The following is a 21513-nucleotide window of genomic DNA, read 5'->3' on the forward strand; positions in this document are numbered from 1 at the left end:
TCTCTAACAGCGCTTAGTTCATGCCAAGAAAATTTAGGCCCACTTGTTTTTCCGTGGAGGAGGTTCGATCTATTCGACAACAGGAAATTGAAGTCTTTGTGGAGAGAGAATGTGGCATCTAAAGGCCGCTCCTGAAAGTTTAGACAGATGCTCAGGCCAAGTCAGGGGCTGCGTTTCAAGCAATCATCTGTGGCATCAAATTCCCACAGATACGGGCCAGTAAAACAAACGCTGACAGCCGGGCCGTCATCAAAACATTCCAGCTCTGATGAAAGTATGAATGGAAAAGTTTTCATATCAATCAATACGTCTGGCAATTTGCATGGAATTTGCAAAAGGCTTTTTGGAAAGGAAATTGTAAGAGCCTTAAGTTAGGCATGCACGTCTTCAGAACTTGAATGGAAAGTAGCAAATACGCTTCAAAGGCATGAACTTGAGGAAGCACGTCATCAGTCAACGCAGCACTCGTTAGTATTCACCCACAGTTTTACAATTAAGCCATTAAGCCGAGGGGTTTTTCATCCGCTCCTTTTGATCCCCAAACGCTGGACTTCTCCTCAGGATGCTCGGTGGAAATCCAGCGTGGCAAAAAGCAAATTGAATTGTTCAATGATCCGAATAAATAAATGGTATTCGTAGCTGGTGATGCTCAACCCCGTGCAACATTTAAACACTGCACATGCAGATAATACAAATTAACTGCATGCTTGATTACATGAATGCTGCTGCTGCATTGTAACCTCCTTACATGTGATTAGCCATAATTAAGGGAAGAACTTCAGAGATGCAGTTTCCTAAAGTTCTCTCTCCTCTTGTCCCACATGTTGTTTCACAAGTTAGAGAGATTTGTCTGTTTGTCTCAACGCAGCATCAAAACAGTCAAATCCAGGAGAAGTATTGCAGAGCTGCATGTGTGCTTTTATCAAATGCTGATCAGAAAGCAATGAGAGCCGACAGGAGTCTCAGGATGAGGCAATCATATTCTTTACAGGCCCTGATAACGCTTAATATTCCTCACAGGGGCTTCGCTTCACATGACGGAAATCTGCTCTGACCTTAACATTTCTGCGGTGAGTGAAATGGTAATGTCAGGAGTGTATTTAGCAAATCAGCCCGCTACAGCCTGCAAACGATGACAGCCATGATATGTGCGGGAGCCTCTTTGGCTTCTCTCAGCGGCTCTCTGTCCTCCGACGATTAAATTATGAGCGTTTTACCACCATCACTGTACAAGACAAACACCGCTGTGTCAATGTTGTCCAAACGCGCGGGGCGCGCAATTTAATCCGCAGCCCATATCCTAATTAAATTCACGGCGAAGTGGTGTGTATATTTAAAACACACCCGCGGCGCAAGTTTCACCATCGACCTGGTAATACATTAAGAAAACCCTCTGTCGTTATCGTTATTGAATTAAATCTGCAGGCTGGAGTGGCATCAATCATGGCAAAACACGGGAAGCATTATTCCAGCGGCGCGGGATGAGCGCGGGCTTTCCCCGGGACTTCAGACTGGGTCAATAATTGCTATAGTGTTTCTGCTCGCTTTGCCCTCCTCTGAGCCTGCTTAGCTGACTGCAGGTCAGTGAAATTATGTCTGCTTCAAAAGTAGGCTATAGCAAGTCGAGGTCGATCTGAACTGCCCATTACAATCAGCCGCTGCGCTGAAGCGCAGGAAGGATCATCTGCCTCAATTTCAGGAGAAATATATCTGTGGCGGTATTAAAGTGCTAAATCAGAGAGAAACAATTTAAAAAAAGAGTAATAAGTAATAACCTCGCTGAGCAGGCCGTGTTAACGTCGCGAGCACGGGCTGCTTCGTGGAGGCTCGGATTTCTAAAGACCGGCTCGCCGGGAAAGATGGACGAGCGTCAAAGATGACCCAAACAAAATGTTTCCATCGCTCAAACCACGGAGCGCCCGCACCGGACAGCACGCGGCCGCGGAGACGCGTTTTAATTCACAAAACTGCGTCTGGCTCAACCTCCGCGAGCCTGGTGTCGCTTTAAAAACATGACATGACTTTTTGTTTTGTTTTGGAGTTTTTCATCGCGCGCCGTCGCCACGCGCGCACGCACCTCTCCCCGGCTTGGACTCACCTGCGTTCCGGAGCTTCTTGTTCCGATACACGGAGAAGATGACCAAGAGGTTGCCCAGTATGTCAACGATGATGGTGAAGATGAGGAAGCACCCCAAAGTTGTGGTAACCCACGGCGGGCGGCTCAGGACGTCGTCACCGGCTTCTGGCGAGGAGCTGTTCAGGTGAGACCCATTTATAACCATTGTACACCGTCGCCGAACTTTCTCAACGGAGCCAAATTCAACGCGCCGTGCCTCCCCGCGCGTCCTAAAGCCTGGGTTTCGGAGACGCCGGTGGTGGGATACTACAGCCTCCCGCGGCTTTCATCCTCATCCTCTCCACGCGCGCCTCTGCTCTTCTTCGTCCCCCCGCGCGGACTGGCCCCGGCTGCCGAGGACCCGCTCCGGTTGTCTTCCCCTCTCTCTGGTGTCACTTCTGCGCCCGTGTGCCATTCACTTTGTCGGTACGCATGTGTGACACGAAGCCGCAACTTCAAACCCCGGCAGCATGTGATCAAACAGTCCGGAGAGGAGCGGTTTTATTTCGAGGGGGAAACACTGACGCCCGGTGGTCGACAGGCGGAACTGCAGCCTCACGGCTCGGGGAGCGTCCCACTTCTTTCCATTTAGCGGACGCGCGTTCATTCATGGCTTCGCGGTCGCTCGCTTTGCTTTATTTCAGCAGCCCATTCATTATGATTTTGAAGAGTCATTCATGTTTTCTCGTGTTCGTGTTTCAGGGGAAAGGCTGCACTCACGTGAGGGCTGAAAGGCGACGTGAAACGGTCTTATTTAGCCAACAGGAAGGCATGAAAGGGCTGCTGATGGAAGGCGATTCATCATGTACATTTAAATTTCACACATTAGAGGTCTAAACTGCACCCACAGCTTCCGCTTTTTCCACTTTTGTGCATATATTTCCACTGGATCTGCCTGTTAGATATCTAACACATGTTTTGTTTTGTTTAGTTTTTTTTTTTTTTTTCTGCACATTCACTCTGTGGATCATAGAATGAAGGGCTGTTGAATCCACTGAGCAGAATCACTAAAATACGCTTTTGTTTTAGCATCCTTGACAATGGGCAGAGTTTGTGCACAAAGACTGGCCATTATGCTATTGTTAGTTAGTGATGATCACAATAAATGGGTCACCCGCCCCCCTCCACACACACACACACACACACACACACACACACACACACCTCTGCAGCCTATTGAGCTGTCTCAGAAAATGACAGTTTGTCATAACAATGGGTGAAAACTGTCACTTAAGGGTTTATATTAATCTGCAGTTTTGAGGATATTTAAAAAAAATATCACGTTCGAGTAAAAACTCTAATCTGTCTGTCTTTGCATCCGTAGCCCACCACCATCAAGTTAATCCCCCTGTTGTTACAGCGTGTTTTATTGTGATACGGCCGTGCTTCCCAACAGTTTGAGCTTGTTCCTTGTTAAAAATAAACTCTTGTACATCATCAGTAATTGTAAAGTGCTGTGGGTTGTAGCCAGAAAGTGATAATTGTGTAAAAGTGTAATTTTTAGAGAAAATCAGAAGAAAAAAAGCAAAGATTAGAGACACGGCTGAAAAAATATCATTTTGTTATTTGCCTTGCATTCCCTTTAACCCTTTTTCATGGATTTTCTGAGACCTCTTCACTCATTTCTCATCACCTTTACTCTAATTTACTTGCATATTGGTGCATTTTGTGAAAATGTGACCTTGTTCAGGTTTGTTTCTCCCAATAACTTATCGACACACCGACTCATCACGGACAGACACAAGTTAATGATCACTAGATCCTTTAAGTCAATTGACAATAATCATTATATTTCACCGGCGCAGGAATAACTGAGACTGTCGATATGTGTTGCTTTTGTCACCGGCAAATCAATTCATCACTCACACTGTCGTCATGAACAGGAAGTACACACACTTTCAAGTCCTGTTGTTATTATTATTATTAAAGACGCTCATTTGAATATGGGTTGTTCTGTGTTTGTGTCGTCTGTATCTTCATTACTTTCGTCATCAAGATGCCTGCAGATGCTAATGATAATGTTAAGCTGAACTTGTTGAATCTCTGAAAAGGCTTATTTTGTTTTACCAAACCAAATCTGTAAATAAATAAAAGGACAAGTGAACCGTGCTACCGTCACAGATTTGACTCTTCTGTATGTAGCTGTCGATGGGGCAATTAAAATAAAGTTAAAAAACATCCTTACGCCTTTTGAAGCCCCTCACTTCTCTCTGTCTCGTCCTCGTGGATGTTTCAGTGTCTTGCCCGTCTGCTGTAACACAGCCATCAAGCCCTGAATTTGCTTTTATTCTGAGCAGACCCTCATCTTTCATCCCTTTCTGTGCCTCGCAGCGTTATTACGTTACAACTCAACAGCATCACAAAATCATCAGCCATAACAATCCTGAGTGGCCTTTTGAACTCTTCCTTTATCCGCCCTCTCATTGCCTTTTGGCCCATAATTTTAAGATGCAAACAGCTCATTATTATGAATAATTTGTGACTTGTATTCATGGAGAATATGATCATTATCTGTCCTCGTTCGCCCCTGTCTGTATCACATTTTTAGGTCAGCCTTTTCTTCGCAGACGTTCAGGCACATCAAAATAAAGCAGAGGGACGGAAAAAGTACAGATTTTACACATATACGTATACTGTTAGAGACGCTGGCGAGGCAGTCCAGCAAACATCCTGCAGGAAACAGCGAACGAGGCCTGAGAGAGGAAAGGACAGACTGAAAATTTGTCTTTTCTGTTGTGTTTGATGATAAAAAGGAGCTTTAGCAGCATCAGTAGAACAAGTGGAACTTTTGGAGCTGCTTCATTAGAACTGCACAAACTTATAATTGCCTGTGACTCAGTATCTCCAGTCGGGGAACTTATTGCTCTTTTTTCTCAGAGCATTAGTATTTTATGGCTTACATGACTAGCAGTGAAATGTTAATTGTTGAATTTAAACCCTGTTTCACCCTTTGCGAGTCAGGGATTGTGGGAGTTTGTACCCACGCTTGAGTCATGAACGCTGCGCTGAGATCTGTTATTTACAACGAACACGCCACAGTCGAACGAAGCGTCTCACAGTCGCTGCTGTTTCAGCTTCATCATTTTTTGACCTTCTCACTCTCTGTGAGACCTTTACTGCCATTATTATTAATTTGCTTTTTACATTTTTGCAAAGATCAAACTTGTTTGTATGGACTGAACTTCAACTTTAAAGTGGAAGTGCGGTAACCCGGCATGCTAATGTGAGCGCCGGCGTTACCTTCCGTCAGTGTTATTTCCCCACCTGCTGAGCCACCGGTGGCTCCTGCACACTCCAGGTCCAGGTTTACTGACGCCTTTGTGCCTGTTTTTCAACAAAACATTCGCTGTATCCATCCAGCAGATCAGCCGAGTCGCGGTCTGCGTGTCATTAGAGTCTGCAGAGTGTGGTTCTCTCCTCGCTGCATTCATTCAAGGGAAGGTCACACAAATAATAGAGGAGGCGTGTTAGCAGAGGTTGATGATATATTCTGCTGGATTTACTGAGGTCACGAGATAACTGACTGAATTCTCCTGCTCTGAAAATGAGGCATAATCACATGAATTGTAAAATCAGGCTGCAGCTAAACTTTTCCACGTCTTTTTCAGACAGTAAAACGTGCATTTGGCTGCACTTTCCTGCAGCATTAACATCCATATCAGCACCACCTCCACCTCCACCTCCACCTGCTCTCTCTCGCTAGTGATTTTCACTATTCACACGTGCACATGTATGCAAGAACATTTCCATCTTGCGGCTTTTCACACTCCTCATGGCAGCGCTGGAATAGACTGAGCACGGGGACGTCCAGCAGATGGCGGCAAAGAAAAACACGTCCAGATACCGAACACCATAAAACTCAAGAGAAGGAGGAGGACGTCAATTATTTCATTACACAAGTCGCTGTTTTTGTATGGTGTTCTTGTAATGTATTTAATATTCAACAAGTTTACGCGACAATTAATATGTTTTTTTGTGATCTGCTAACCGTAAACAAGTCACAGATTTGAATCGATCATTAGTGGAGCCTTGGTGATTGCTTTCATCAGACAGACTTAAACCTTTTTGTGTTGCTTTCATTCACAACAGCCGTACTGGCGTTTTTTCCTGAAATGAAACTGGAGTACAACCAGCGGTACAGATTTCCCTGCTCCCGTTCACACACGACCTCATGCGGGAAATGTTCCTGAACATCTCAGGGATCGACTGCAGGTGTGAAAGGAGCTTCAGTCATCTGAGCTTCTGAGCTCTCGCTGACTGTAACCAGCTGCTTCCTTTGTAAATCAGGTGCTGAACCTGCAGACCGAGGCCAGACGTTCAAAACGCACAGCAACAAGCGGGGCTGCGGCCTCGTACGTGGCGAGCTCGTACGCCGCCCACTGCTCTAATCACAACACGTAGTGAGTAAAGAGCTCGAATCACAGATGGCAAACAATAAGCACCCGCTGGTTGACTGTTTGTGTGTCTGTTGGAAGTGAAGCGATATTACAGACTATTCTCAGCACCTCCCACACAGATATTTCAATGAACTCCAGGGCCGACCTGTCAGTCAGGATCTGCAGGGACAAGATAATAAAACTTACATTTAATAAAAGATAATAAAAGATAAGATAATAAAAAGATAATAATAATAAATAATAAAAAATAATAAAATAAAATAATAATAAGATAATAAAACTTACATTTCTGCCTTTCCATAATTACAATTTGGACTTTAGAAATAAGTGCAAAAGTCTGACCAAAATCCTAAAACACATATATGCTGATTTCTCAGTAAAAAAGATTTGACGGTGATCATGTGAGCTAACTCCTGCTGCGAATCAGGAGCTGAGAGTTCCTGTATCTGCCTTCTCTCTCTTGTTGGAGTCCTGATTCACTCATTTCCCGGCTGTGCATTTATAAGCATCCAGAGCAATCAGGCTTTTATCTAATGGATAATTAAAGTCAGTTTATAAATCAGTAATTTCAGCGGCAGGGGAGCGAGCAGGAACATGTAACTGAGCCCGAGACAAGTAATGAACAGGCATCCGAGAGGAGGAGAGACGTGTCTGCAGGGGATGCTGTGTTTTGTTTCGACTCTGATGCTTTTAAGAAAGCGCACGGCTGCTACAAGGGTTTACTTTCACTGAAATGGTCTTCAAGAGTAAACAGGCCGAGCGGGCTGCTTTATGCCGCACTGCCATTCCCTTCTTTAGAGGACAGAGGAGGAGGAGGAGGATTTTTTTTCTGATTTATGCCAATTAAGCACCTGAATTTAAAGAGAATTGAACAGAAAACAGAAATGAAGGCGCGCGTTTCATCTTCCTCCAAAATACCTGTAAAGAAGCCTCTTGACTTCAATGGCTGAAGGGGAGAAAATGGAAGAGGCAGAGGGAGGTGGAGGGAGATGCACGGCACCGTGTTTGGTTTCATCACACCAATCAGAAGCGGCTTGAAGAGAGCCATTACGAGTTCTGTGGGTGATGGAAAGGGGAAGGGTGAAAGAGGGAAAGGGAGAGTGGGAGAGGAGTGCTGCGTGTGGGGGAGGGAAAGGGCGGTGAGGACGGGAGGGCGCAGAGAGGACCCCCCCCCCCCGCATGCCCCTGCCCGTGTGTCTCATTGGTGGGAGCTGTCAGCGAAATGAAGGAGAGGAGACAGAAGTAACGTAATGAGCGCGGCCTCGACGCAGGCCGCCATGTCTCTGCTTGACCGGCCTTCACTACATCCCACAGAGAAACAAGAGCGTTTGCTTTTATCTGCTGCACCCCCCATCCACCCACCCACCACCCTCCTCCATCCTCCATCCTCCTCCTCCTCCTCCAGTTGGCCCATTGCCATGACAACAGCAGAGCTCCACCCAGGAAGGAGATGCTGGTAGAAAGAGGATTATTGGGGTCAGTCGTCTGTGTGTGTGCGTGTGTGAGTCTGTGTCACACAAGTTTTCTCACAACACACGATGATGCACAAACACACAACAACACAGCGTCTGAATTAGTCCGACGTGAATGGAGCCAGACAATCCGTGTGTTGTCTTGGCTGTTTTTGTTTGCTCAGCGTGGATTCTGACCTCCTCCAGAGCGAAGGACGGAGGACGTTAGCGACGTAGCTAACTAGCCTCTCTATTGTTTACTGTTGCTTCCTCATGACGGAACACTGTTATTCATTTTCTTTGGCAATGGAGGTTTAACAATGACCACAACGTCCCCATCATCCCACGCTTCTTCACGCCATCTTCAAACTCGCCTTGTTTTGATTGACAGACAGACCCTGAAGGGCAGATCTTACATGCTGTGCATTTAAAGGGCTGCTGCATTGATTTACGATTGAACTTCCATAAAGTTGGGAACTTTTTAAACAGAAGCAGAGGTGGAGATTCCCTGACTTCAAGTGGCCAAAATGCTAAAAAAAAAAAATACAAACAGATTTTCTAACAATACGTCATTCTTAGACCTTCATGTCCAGTAAACGGACACTTCTTCTTCTTCGCATTAATAAATTGTGACTGACAGTGCTAACTATTTACAGCAGAAAGCAGCCGAACAGCTGTCAGATGATGCCATGTGCTAATTTATGTGTAGTCACTTTTAAGGGCTCAGGTAGAAGGTAAGCTTGAAACCAGAAGCTCAGCTGAGAAACAGGCAGGTTACGGCTGAAGATCAGAAGGTAGACAAGGATCAAACCAGATCCGGCGAAGGAATCCAGGCAGAGAATCATCAGACTGTGAGTGAGGCAGGCACACAAAGACAGACTGGAGGTGGACCAGGACACCTGGAGGCTAATCAGGACAATGGAGAGCAGGTGTGGGCAGAGGTGGTCAGGTGATGAGCTGGCAGTGAGGGAGTGGCTGGATGTGAATGACAGGAGCGTTAGTCTCAGGTTAAAAAAACACTGTGACTTCACTTTAAATCTGGCCTGCGGCTCCAGACTCTCAGCATGTTTTAGTGTTTTTAGGAAATCAAGGAGCAGGTCCTGTGAAAACCAGGAAACATTTCATGAAGCACGGCCCTGTTTTCAGCTTTTCTCATCCACCAGGTTTATATCTCAACATCCCATAAAAACACGATTCTTCACTCTATTTGAAAAACTTTAAATCAACATATTTGGAGAAAAATGACAGGACATCGTGACAAAGACATTTTCCTATCAACGAATCTTCAAAAGATAGAAAGATTGGAAACTGGTAGACACATTCAGAGCTCATTCATTGTCCGATTGTTCGTCCTTTTAAGCCTCTTTGCACCGTTGTTCCTCCACCTTCCTCCTGTCTCTGCCTCAGTCAGCGTCTCTCAGCTTCTTTCTCATGACTGACTGCAGACATTCAGTCCACGTGGACATGTTTAAGCAGCATGATAGCCCTCTTGTTAATCACTGTCTTCCGCCGCCTCTGCGTTTCTCTCGGACGCTCCTGATCGATTTGACTTGATGTTTGAGCTGTTTGATATTTGCATATTGTTCGGGGAACCTCAGCTTGCATTTGTTAATGGTGTTGAGCACACACTCTGTGCAAACAGCCAATCATAGCTTGAGGTTTGAGTGATGAAGACACAGAAGCAAATCGCTCCGTCAAGAGTTCTCGATTACACTGACTGTTTTGACTTTATGTGACTGTGATTTTTATGAGGTGTGTGAATGACATACATATAAGGTGTAATGAGCCTGTGTTACATTTCACAAGCATATGTCTTTGGCTTCAAGGAACAGAAGAGAGAGCATCATCAGGCTTCCAGCTTCTTGAGTAGAAAGATTTGATGATGCATTATGCTTCTCACTTCCTCTTTCAGCTGTCTAAGGTTCTCACGTGTCCTGGAAAACCTGGAAAACAGCTGACCGTGAAGAAGTGAAATGTCCTAAAAAGAAAAAATTGGTTTTACTTCTTCTGAATGCTCTCACATTCTCCTTTAGCTGAGACTAAGTTCGACTGATGTTAAGGCAGAAACTCCTTCAAATGTGACTGTTAGTCACTGCTGGCTGCTAACTGTGGTGGTTTTCATTAGCTTTACAGATTAGCTTTGCTTTCTTCTCCACTTTGAATCACGCTGAATTGATTAGCAGGTTTGGTTCAGTTGCTAAAGCTGATGTTCTTGCTGGCTGGTTTTGCCTGCAGAGGTTTAAGGTGCATGGTTTCATATGTATGTTGGACATCACTGAGAGCTGGATGATGATGAATGAGAAGCTGGGGTCAAAACAATGAAGCGGAGCACAACTGTATGAGTCAAATATTTTCTAAATAGTGGCTAACAGTGCTTTTTTACTTTGTTAGCATTGTCTCTTCAAACACAAGTAAAATGGACCAAACTATGACATGAAATGTTTAATTTTTGTAGATGTAACTCACAGCCGGTGTCATTAACCTCATTAAAGACCCTGTTTAATGTTATTAGTAAAGGGCCTGATATAAGAATCAGTGGCAGTTAATAATCCAACTCCAACAATCCAAAACTCTCTTTCTAACTTTAAGAAAAAAAGGGATTCAGGTCATTAATTTAGACTAATGATACATTTTATTCACATTTCCAGATTAAATACAATGACTGAATACTACAAAAAAGTAAAGTATAATGACGATTATCATTGGAAAAAGTCCTGGAAAAGTCCTGGAAAATGATGTGTGGAAGAGTGGGCGCCCTTGTTTTATTGGTTGCAATGTGCTGCCACCTTGTGGTTGTCTTACAGACTTACAGGTTCACGTCCTCTAGAGTGGATGCTAATAACACAACCCTTGAAGCAGAACACCCACAGAACTGCATTCCTGCATCCATAATATGAATAATGCATTAGGCTAATAGGTATAAAAAAATCCTAATTTATTTAATGGAAAAACACCTGGTGCCATTTCCAGAGTTAATTGGATCCACCAAGCATGAGATTAAGCAGCACATGAGTGGCTGCAAAGTGGTTCGATTACCAGCCACTGTTAGAGTTTGGAATATACGTTTCTCCACATTAAACCTCACAGACTGCAGCTGTTTCTTTCCACCTGTGAAACCTGTTTCTGAGACGGTTTTTCATGCTCTGCTGAAAGCATTGCACAGATCCACCAATCGGGCTGAGCTGCAGCCTCGTTTCAGGGTGCAAAATGGACAGAAGTGCAGGAAAGTAGCGCAGCATGACGACAGCGCCTTTCTTGACTCCTCAGACCAAAATGATGCTTCAGCTTTTATTCTTAATGAGGCTTAAAGAGAATAATGTCATTTAGATGTAGCTCCAAAGGCATGTTCTGCTTCACAAAAAGATTGCTTTTGGTCGAAGATACCTGACCAGCTGCAGTGACAGCAGGTGAGAAGTAAGGATCTCAATTACAGCATGACCTTTGACCTTGGTGCCACTGTCTAATGAGGCTTTCTGTAACCTGCGTGTTTGGTTTTTGGATGTTAGAGCTTCATAGATCAGTAAGCCTTAATAAAGAGAACCAGGCTGTGAAAAATCCATTCCTCCTCCTGCTTGAAAAGCTTTGTGTTTTTATGTAAGAAGGCCCAAATGTATTAGGAAGAGTGATACCGGTCTCCAGTCAAATATGGAGCTGGATCCAGAAGACCATTAGCTCGGCTTATGATGGAAACTGGAAACGGGAAAACGGCTCGCTCAGCTCTGCAGTAAATGAAAGAAAATCCGCCCACCAGCACCTCCAGGGTCAATAACTAACACGTTATATCTCATTTATTTCATATAAAATGCAATTACGAGGGTTATCCGCTGGACAATTTCTTGGCGCAGACCAGTAACCTCTGGAGTGTCCATTAGTTCTGAGGGAAGGAAGCGAATAAGCATTTGCCAAAACTATTCCTTTGAATGAACGACCGCAGGCCTGACAGATTATTAGAAACTGAAGAATCCATTACCCTTTATTAATGACTTACTAAGAATCATAACTGCAGATTAAAGGCTTATTATAGAGTGAGTAAGTCATCAATAAAGGAAGTTAGTTTCTCGCTTTATAATAAGCTCTCAGGTCTGCGGCTGTAAAAGTTATAGCGGGCTGTTAAATAACAGTAATCCATAACATCTGCAGCTCTCATGTGTGCACTTTGAAAAGCCCAGTGGTAATCGCATAAAAGTGTTCATAGGAGAGCGAACCTTGATGGAAAGACGTGATGAAATGCACATTCATGGCAACCCAAAAGTTGTCATCACACACGTTTCATTACCTCATGATCACTGATGATTTACATTTCTAAAGGCCGGCAGAAGCCCCTCGTGGAGGCCGCCTCATTATGAAGTGGGGTTTTATTCAGCGTGCAGCCCAGCGTGGACAAAGCGTGCAGCCCTGCGGTACAGCGGACGTCAGCATCACACCGGCGGTCAGACGTGTGGGTGACATGATTCATGGGAGAGGCTGAGGAGGGACGACGTGAAGGTCAGGAGGTCACCTCACGGTCAGAGCCCGGGGGTGTCGGGATCGTGTTACTTTATCGGCCTGGTGCGAGGCGACCGGGGTTTATTGATTCAAGCAGCCGCGGGGTGTCGGAGGAAGGAAGAGACACGGAGCCGTCAGACTGTGAGGAGTCCTCAAACGAGACGTCATGATTTGAACTCGTTAGATTCGGTTTAGTTTCCACTGATGGACCCAAAGTGTCTCTGCATGGAGGCCTGATGATGTTTACACTCAGTGAAATATTCAAAACAAACACTCTGTTTGTTATTCTTGCAAGATTCCTTCAAAATCTAAATACTCTCCATGTCATCTGGATCATCTCATCCACTCTGCCCCAGAATTCAACCTGACAGCTTCAGATTCTACGAGATCTTTGAGTCTGTAATGACTTCTGACTTTGACTTTCTGATTCTTAAAGAAGTTGTTCTGATGTTATTTTTTAGCATTTTCATTGCTGTCTGTTAACCACCTTGAATAAACAACATCACTTTTTTTTAAAAAACATCTGTAAATGGGTTCAGAAAAGAGAGAAATATGCTCATCATCTCATGTTTAAACGTCAGCTTATGAACACAGTTTGACTGGGTTGCTGACTTCTTATCATATGAAACCAAGAAAACTGGCAAATTTTCACATTTTAGGAGCTAAAGCTGATGGATTTTTAGGCATTTTTGCAAAAAAAGATGTAAAAACGGTGAATCTATTAACTGCAGTGAAGCAGATGTCTAACTTTGGAAAAACTGCAGCAGGTGAAACATCGAGAAAAAGAAGTTACCTGTTCAACGTTCAACCCTCAAAACATCAATCGTCTAGTTTTTACCCAAATTACCATATAATACAACAACTTGGTTCTATTCATGCGTGGAGTTTGGAAATGAGTGCACACGGACAGCAGAGGTATTTTTTAGGAATAATTTATTGCCAGTAGGAAAGCGTGAGCTTGTGGCAGTATTCAATAGAAACCTTAACAAGACCATAGCATTGCTCACACACACACAGACACCTGAAAAAGTCACGTGTCCATGGATAACTCTGCACTATAAATATATTGGGTCCCATTTTCTTGGTGGAAAAATAAAGAGGTTCCAAAGTCAAAATTTACAAACAAACAAATAAAAAAAACAACACAAGAATATGCAGTCGTTCACTGAAGACCCTTTTTGAAATGAGCAGGAGACGATAAACGTTACGAGTACACTGTGTTCGGAAAAGCCACGCTCTTTTCTTCTTCTCTCTTTTTTGAGCTTTCTTTTTTTGTGAATGTAAGCACAGTAAGGCTGATAATGTCACACCATTTAACTCTTTTTTTTGTTGAAAATAAAAGCATAGAATATCTACAAAACCTAGTAAACTTTGAAATCAAAACTGTACATTTAAATTTACATTGAAAATGAGGACTTGTATAAAAACATTTTGCTTGTTTTTTTTATAGAAACGAAGATTTTGTGTTTTTTTTTTCCATGATGCTTTTGTTGTTGTGTATTGAAATGTTGATCCTCCAGATGATCCACTTCCTGTGTATGATGACAGTCACTTAAAGTAATGACACTGCCAACTCAAAGGGGGCGGGACCTGGACGCTACAGAGTCTCTTCGAGCTTCGTGGGATCCTCTCAGCTGATTGGCCTTCACAACCAGCCGTAACAACCCCGCTGTTTTGACTCAATTCATCGTGTGTGTGAATGTACGTGTGTGTGTGTTTTCCATGTACACATACTGTGGGTGGTGTTGGATAACATAAGGTGTAGCTGTGGGTTCAGGCACTTTTGTTTGGATCCAGTGTCAGACTTCAGTGTGCTGTTGGGAGTCCAGCCCCGGGATGACCAGACGCTCAAAGTGGCCCTCGTCGCCACTCTCGTAGTCGCTTATCATCACCTCGGACTCCTCACAGCACGCCGACATGTCCGAGCAAGAGGCTGTGGACGTGTACAGAGACATGGACATGTTGTCCAGGGCTGAGGAGTCAAAGTCCCGACTACAACCTAAAGGGTAGCCCCCTCTGTAGCCGCTGGTGCCCAGGGTGGAAGCTGGGGTGGTGGTGGCTGAGGTGGAAGTGGCGCCTTGGCCCTCGCCGTCGCCCGTGTCGCTTGCGTAGGAGTGTTGTGGCAGGTACTGGTTAAGGCTGTAGAGCTGGGGCAGGGCCGGCCGCTGGCGAACCCCGGGCGAGCCGCAGGGACCGGTCGCAGCCGGGTCCAAGTCTCTGCCCGGGGGCCGCAGCGTGTCGCAGCGGTCGCCGTACTCTGGCAAAGGCGGCGGCGGCAGGTCGTCGTTTGCAGGGAAGTCCTCCGGCGGCGGAGGGAAGTCACTCTCGATGTCGAAGCCGCCGGGATAGTAGTCGGTGTCGATGGCACTCGGGTCACTGTACAGAGGGGCGGGCGACTCCACAACCTCATACTGTGGACACTCCTGGATTCCAGGAAGTTGAACACTTGGCATCCAATCAGATGTGTCCCAGTGATATCCTGTTTGATCAGGAAAAGCACAAACATGAGGATTCTGCAACAAAGATCATCACATACAAGTCTGAACATTCACCAAAGGCCATCGTGTTAATATTAAAGGCCCACACCATGCAACAGAACGCCACACGGCACACCAACAAGAGGAGCTGTTTGTGAGAACTTTTTAACACACTGCGCACACACACACACACACACACACACACACACACACACACACTCAGACTGAGAGACACAAAAATACAACACCTATTTCTGCCTCCCTGTCTTATTTGTTCAGTGATGTCTGGCAAAAAAATGTGAAAACAAAAGTATTTTTAGAGAAAATTCTTCTTTTCTCCTCCTGATTTCTGATGGATCATCTTGAGCTCCCTGCACTCAGTCAGGCTGTTCAGCTGCAGCGTCATTTAGTTTCAAGTAGCACTGTGATGACGTTGATCACAACATCACAAACTTTTCTACTGCACTTCTTTGTTATTTCTATTAACATCTGCTCACATCCATTAAATCTGTTTATACATAAACTTATCCAATCAAATAAATGTGATTTGGGGCGACAGGTGACCCGACATATAAAACCTCTCTTAACCTCCTTAACATACAGTAAATTTCAGGGTTTCAAGTGATTTGGAAACAGCTGCGGTAAATCCTGAGACAAACTCTTAACACGGACACACAAACACAAACTTCCACCCAGTTAAACTTCCAGTTAGTTACTGAGTTAAATTTGATTATATAAAGGTCGGACTAACATTTTCTTTAATGATGTCACAGCATCAAAGTCATGCATGGGGATGTTTTGGGGATTATAAATAATCTTGCAGAAGGCGACAGTGTCACAGCAGCTCGGCCTTACAGAGGAGATTTAACCTTCTGCTCATTAAACTCTGGGGTTAGTGCTTAAGAGTTAGAGGGTGGGATCAGGGGAGCACCGGTGAACATCAGCCACAAAAAGATGTAAAAAGTCACCTCTTGGGTTCTTGAGATCATGAGCCAAAAAAGACTCTTTACGTGAGGCGAGAAGGAGGAGAAAGAGAGAAAGTCACGTTAAAACCTGAGAGGAAAAGAACAATCGGCCAAGAACACCAATGAAATGAGGACAATGAAACACTGGAATGATGATCAGGAGAGCGACAGGTTAATTAATGGACAACAGCTTCGCCATTTACTTAAACAGACTTCTTGAGGTGTATAATCAAAGGTTGGCAAAGACAAATACTGGGACTTGAAGGCAACACTTGTGTGCCTGTTCAATTTAGTATTTGCAGATCTGTTAGCAGCTGAATCTAGAAAGAACCACATGAGGTTCGTCAGTGTAAGAAAATGGCAGCTCTGTAACCTACACATCACATCCCAACACCAAGGACAGAACGAGTGGCAGATGGAAGCAATAAGAGAGTACCTTCTCCTTCCACCGTGTCAACAACACAGTTGACAGGGTGGATTACTGTCACTATGGAGGCTTGTAAGAGGTAGGGGAGAGCAGAGTGGGTGGAAGAGATCTGGCATTAGTATAAATGCTTTGCTAATTTGAAAAGAAAGAAAAAAAACACATGTGGAGCTCATGGTGGTGGGAGTGATTCCAACACAGCGACACTTCCCACAAACGTCACTCTTATTTTGACACCAAATGTCGGGGAAGGAGAGGGGTTTCATGGCTTTCACATGACAATGGTGGAAGGCAACACAGTGGTGGTGGTGGTGGTGGTGAGGGGGGGTCTGGTTTTGTTTGTGCAAGATAACACATAGCAACAACATACTGAGATGCTACGGGGTGCCACTGACAGTACAGATGGAAGAATCAGTGAAACTCCCCGGAGATATAAACACACTTCTAACCTCAACACAGAGAAAAGCGTGTGTGTGTGTGTGTGTGTGTGTTTGTGTGTGTGTGCTCAGACAACAAAATGAGAACATGAGGAAAGAGAAAAGGCCTGTTTAGGGAGCGTTCAGTTTGTGATTCAATTTCAGATTCATTCAAATTTTGGAGGTAAGAGGTGGAGGTTTTGATGACTTATGAGCAGCTCAGTCCCGTCTCGACATCCGGGTGATGACACGGGTAATGAGTGTGAGGCAAAGAGGAAATGGCAGAAGGTAAGATGTGAGTGTGTACCCTGGTGATGTGTTCCTTGATGTTTGCTTTAAACATCCATTTGCAGCTACATTTTGAAAAAAAGACAAAACAAAAAATGACAAACAATAAGAAGACAAGAAGAAAAAGCATGCTGTGAATGAGAAAACAAAAAATCTGTCAAAGTCAATGACCTCGTGAGTGGGTTTCAAACAGAACTGCTCTCTGAGTAAGTCATCAAACTCCCTTTTAACGCAGGTAAACTGAGAGCCGGCAAATAAAAACAGAGTCAGAATGCTTTCCTTAACTATATCTAATCCCGGGAGAATGTAACAGCACAAGTTGTTGTGATTGCTTCCGTCTGTACCGGCAGTGGTGGAGGACTTACAGGCTGGACCCCTTATTTAAAACCTTGTTCTGGATCTGTGGACTGATTTGATCCATATGGGAGCTGAAGCCCCGCAGCAAAAAGAAAGAGAGAAGAACACGTGACCCCAGAGCCACCATTCGGGCCAGCATGCACAGAAACAGTGTTAGCATCAAAACCAGCAAGGCTCTACGAGACAAACCCCTGCAGGCTGATCGTCGCAAGTGCAAAACGACGTCTTACACATGTTAGAAAGTACAGGATTTTTCAAACTCTGCTGTCTTCACATGCTGGATGCCGGCATACCGTTATCGTCGCAGGACTCTGACTGGAAGGAGCTGAGGGACTGGACCTCCGACATGCTGCCCCTGGTGTTGTACGGGTGACAGGCACTGTCCTCCACAGGCTTCTTGGTCAGGCACGGGTCCAGGTCCACCACTTTAGCTGGAAGAGGACACACAGTCTGATTCTAGTGCTTACGTACAGCACATGGACGAGGTCTAACAACGTCCCTGGAAATCCCTCAAATGACAATCAATATCAAACATGCAGATTTTTCTGGTGTCAACATGTCATAATGTGGCAAATAGTCAATATCAAATATCACATCTATGTTCATTGAGCTGTGCTACACTGATGTGTATGAGGCAAAGCTCTTCAAGTAAGTAAAACCGCCACAATTAACTTTGAATTAAGTTTGTAATTAACTTCATTTTAAAGGTCCATTATTTCCTAACAACTTCCTGGCACGTTTCCTGGAAAGGGCTTGATAATTTGGTACAAATTATAGAGAAAATTAGTAATCTTAAATAGTATTTAGTTGGTTATGTTGACTTTATGAGCAGTTGTTCATTTCCAGAGGGGAAAAAAAGTGCTCCATTTAGACTCCGAGACTATTAGTTCATTATTTATTTATTTCTGGAAACTTTATCATTCATATATGCTGAATTGTGGACTTGCCCGCTGAAACATTTACAGGTTAAAGTAGCAGATAATTGGAATTATTTAACTGGAAGTGCACCAATTAAACATGGCCTCTATTTTCCCTATAATTACGACCAAATTACATCTATTCCAGGAAACCTCCAAGGAAATTATGGACCTGTAAAATTGTGTTACCCCGAATTTCACTAATATCGTCCTGATTGGATTCCAAGCCGATGATCATTTTGATTTATCCAGCCCTGCTCCTGCATATGTTCAGGTCCAGGAGAGGAGGGACTGCTGGGACCACCCACACTAAGACTGTGTGCACCAACGCTAAAAAGAACATGCTGTGTGTTTTGTGCCTTCAATGCAATAAATGTCATGACAGACGTAACATGGAACTTACGGCTGCTGCTGCTCACCGTGGAGCAAACTTACTGTCATAATCATAGTCCCAGTTCGGCTTCTGGATGGAGTCGCTGTCTGAGACTGAGTTGGAGGGAGGTGGAGGGGGGAGGTTGGGCGCCACGCTGCACACGGCCACGGTCTTGCGGTGTCCGTGCACAGAGTCCGGGTTGAAGGTGCTGAACTCCGGATGCTCTGGGATGGCCGAGCCCTCAAACGAGTTCCTGTCCAGGTTGTTTCTCGAGTCACTTGGAATGCTGGGAGTGTAGGAGATGGGCCTCACGGGGACCTGCGGCGGGATGTCGGAGTAGATGTTCTTGTTGAGCTTGGCGTCAAAGTAAGGTCTCTGCAGGAAGGAGTGGGGCACGTTTGAGCCTCCGTGTTGTTTGTCGTCGTCGGTCTTTGACTTCCTGCGACAGACTTTCTTGCGGATGATGATGAAGAGAAGGACCAGGATGAAGATGCTGGACACGAAGACCACGATGCCAATCACCTCCTCCAGGCCGATGTTCCAGGAGTTGGAGATGAGATCGTTGCTCACCTCCGCACGCAGTTCACACATCTGCCCGCTGAAACCCAGCGAGCAGTTGCACTTGTAGGAGCCGTAGGTGTTCTGGCACTGGCCTCCGTTGGTGCAGGGGTTCTTCATGCACTCATCCACGTCACTCAGGCACCTGGACAGACACATTTGAACACAGTGAGGTGTGTTTGAGGATGAAAAGCTGTGTGTTACAAACTTCTGATGCACAAGATCACTTCTCCAGTTGGAGATACTACATGATTTAGCGAGTTCACTTCATGGATTTGAACTGAAAAATAACATACCTGTCTCCCTGGAAGCCTGATTCACACTCGCATACTGGACCATCCAGACTGTCAATACACTTCCCGCTGTTTTTACAGGGGTTGTCTCTGCAGTACGGCCCCAGCTGACACCTGAAATCAAAACGAGTTCACTTAAGCAGCCCAAAAAATGGAAGAAACATGTCTTTGCAGTGCGAAAGATTTGTGTTCAGTGGTGAATACAAAAGCATGTTTAAAGTTGCTGCAGGATATCCTGCGGTGTAGAAGTAACGGGTCAGACATAATTCATGAATGCAGATCAACCGTGTACAAATTCCCTTAAGACTTGACAAATGCAGATTCAAACTAAAACTATGAATGTCATTTCTCAGTAAATGCTTGTAGCAGGTTTTAATTTCAATGACTAAAATGATGATATAAAGCAAATGTGTGATAAATGCATGCATGTGAACAGCATTTTCTATTTATAATCCACACCAAGAAGAGGAAGTTGTAATACCTCTGTCCTGAGTACTGCCCTCTGCACTGGCAGTAGAAGTCGTCTGCGCGAGGTACACAGGTGCCCCCGTACAGGCAGGGGTTGGAGGCACAAGGGCTGATGCCAATCTCACAGTGGGTGCCCATGAAAGAGGCAGGACACTTACAGAAGTAGCCTATGGAATTAATGAAGACAAAGACACTGAGCAAGTGGACGTTTTTAAAGTACTGTTCAATTCTCAAGTCAAAGCCCACAAAGTGTGGGGGTGATGGCTGGGGTGTGGGAAACACGTAAACTCAGTCACACATAAAGACCGTGTGGAAAAATAATTACAGGGATTTTAATGGTTCGCTTTGTAAATTCAGCATAATTTACATGAATTCCAACGGTACAATGATGGAGCCACGAAAAGCCCACCACACTGTCTCTTCTTGTTTTAAATTGAGTTGATGTCACTGAAAGTCAACACATCCTGCAGGTGTTCCACATAAAAACCTTGCAGGGATGTGGAGGGGTTATACCCCTGAACCTCGGGAAGGTTTTTAATGCGAGTACAGGTGCAAAGGTGTTGAGTCTGTATTAACAGCAAACAGCATTAAAAGCAAATTAACACACCTCTTCCAAAACTATGGTAAAAGATGGCTGTCCCTGGTCTCCAGTAAAAGACCAGTTCACCTCTTGAGTCACTACACCTGGTTGTGAGTAGCAGGAAGGAAGCTATGCTTGATTAACAGTTAAGGACATGACCAGGTAAGCAATTTAGGGCACAGGTGATCTGCCCCAGATCAAAGAAAACGTAAGAGAGCATACGAAAAAACACCTGCTTCAAATGTAACTGAAGCTACTCTGAGTGAGTGCAATGAGCTGAGGCGGACAGTAAGTACCTCCATTAGGCAGCGAGGTGCAGCTCCCTCCGTTGGTGCAGGGGTTGCTGGAGCAACTCTCAGCAGGTGCGAGTGCGCAGCCCGGAGACACGTCCACGATGTCCTCCAGCACAGCGTGGGCCCGGTGAGCTTTGGTGTTGAGAGGCAGCTCCTGGCCGTTCAGGGTGATGGCCTCCATGCAGCCGCGGAGCCCGTTGGTGACGGGCAGGCTGCGTCCGAGGCGAGCCGAGGCGTGCTGCCTTACGTGACCACCAAAGTAAATGCTGTTGTCAAGGTTGAGGGTTCGCAGGGTGCCTGGTGCTGTGCCTGAGGCGGCGTGCACCCGGTCCAGCACAAGCTTTGCGTAATTACCGTCCACCTCCAGCGAGACAGTGTGCCACTCCCCATCATTAACCTGAGCGCTGTGGACTGACACGAGGCCGGGGCCACTGCCGCAGTCGAACTTGTACTGCAGGCGGCCGTTCACAATCTATTTTAGAATCAGAAAACACAGAGTTAGAACAGCATCTATCAGACTTAAGGAGGTTATCCGTCTCATCGCTTCGACTCTTTATTTCCCTTTTCGATTAATGTGCTGCAAGATGAAAACTTAATCAGAATCAAATCATCAAGTCACTGCTATAAATCAATGTCTGACAGTGTCATGAATCAC

The 21513-nt window shown here is 45.0% G+C and overlaps 2 protein-coding genes across 14 annotated transcripts in view; both read right to left on the reverse strand.

Annotated features, from left to right (window-relative positions):
• mtnr1aa (melatonin receptor 1A a) overlaps positions 1-2590 on the reverse strand; it is a 35656-nt gene extending 33066 nt beyond the window's left edge. Inside the window, exon 1 of the mRNA XM_076729442.1 lies at positions 2099-2590. Within this exon, the coding sequence (XP_076585557.1) occupies positions 2099-2282 (184 nt within the window). The 5' untranslated portion in view covers positions 2283-2590. The remainder of the gene's footprint in view (positions 1-2098) is intronic.
• A 10775-nt stretch (positions 2591-13365) lies between these two features.
• fat1a (FAT atypical cadherin 1a) overlaps positions 13366-21513 on the reverse strand; it is a 76227-nt gene continuing 68079 nt past the window's right edge. For 3 of the 13 annotated variants that reach the window (XM_076728573.1, XM_076728575.1, XM_076728572.1), the window contains 7 exons: positions 20862-21330; positions 19999-20152; positions 19521-19631; positions 18729-19369; positions 17670-17807; positions 15895-15930; positions 13366-14928 (listed from right to left, as the gene is read on the reverse strand). In XM_076728573.1, the coding sequence (XP_076584688.1) occupies positions 14249-14928; positions 15895-15930; positions 17670-17807; positions 18729-19369; positions 19521-19631; positions 19999-20152; positions 20862-21330 (2229 nt within the window). In that variant the 3' untranslated portion in view covers positions 13366-14248. Of the gene's footprint in view, positions 14929-15893; positions 17448-17669; positions 17808-18728; positions 19370-19520; positions 19632-19998; positions 20153-20861; positions 21331-21513 lie in introns of those variants that run through there. The other 10 variants (XM_076728576.1, XM_076728574.1, XR_013077092.1 and 7 more) reach the window with 9 other exon arrangements.

Source organism: Chaetodon auriga, chromosome 4 (genome assembly GCF_051107435.1).
Source record: "Chaetodon auriga isolate fChaAug3 chromosome 4, fChaAug3.hap1, whole genome shotgun sequence".
Taxonomy (NCBI): domain Eukaryota; kingdom Metazoa; phylum Chordata; class Actinopteri; order Chaetodontiformes; family Chaetodontidae; genus Chaetodon; species Chaetodon auriga.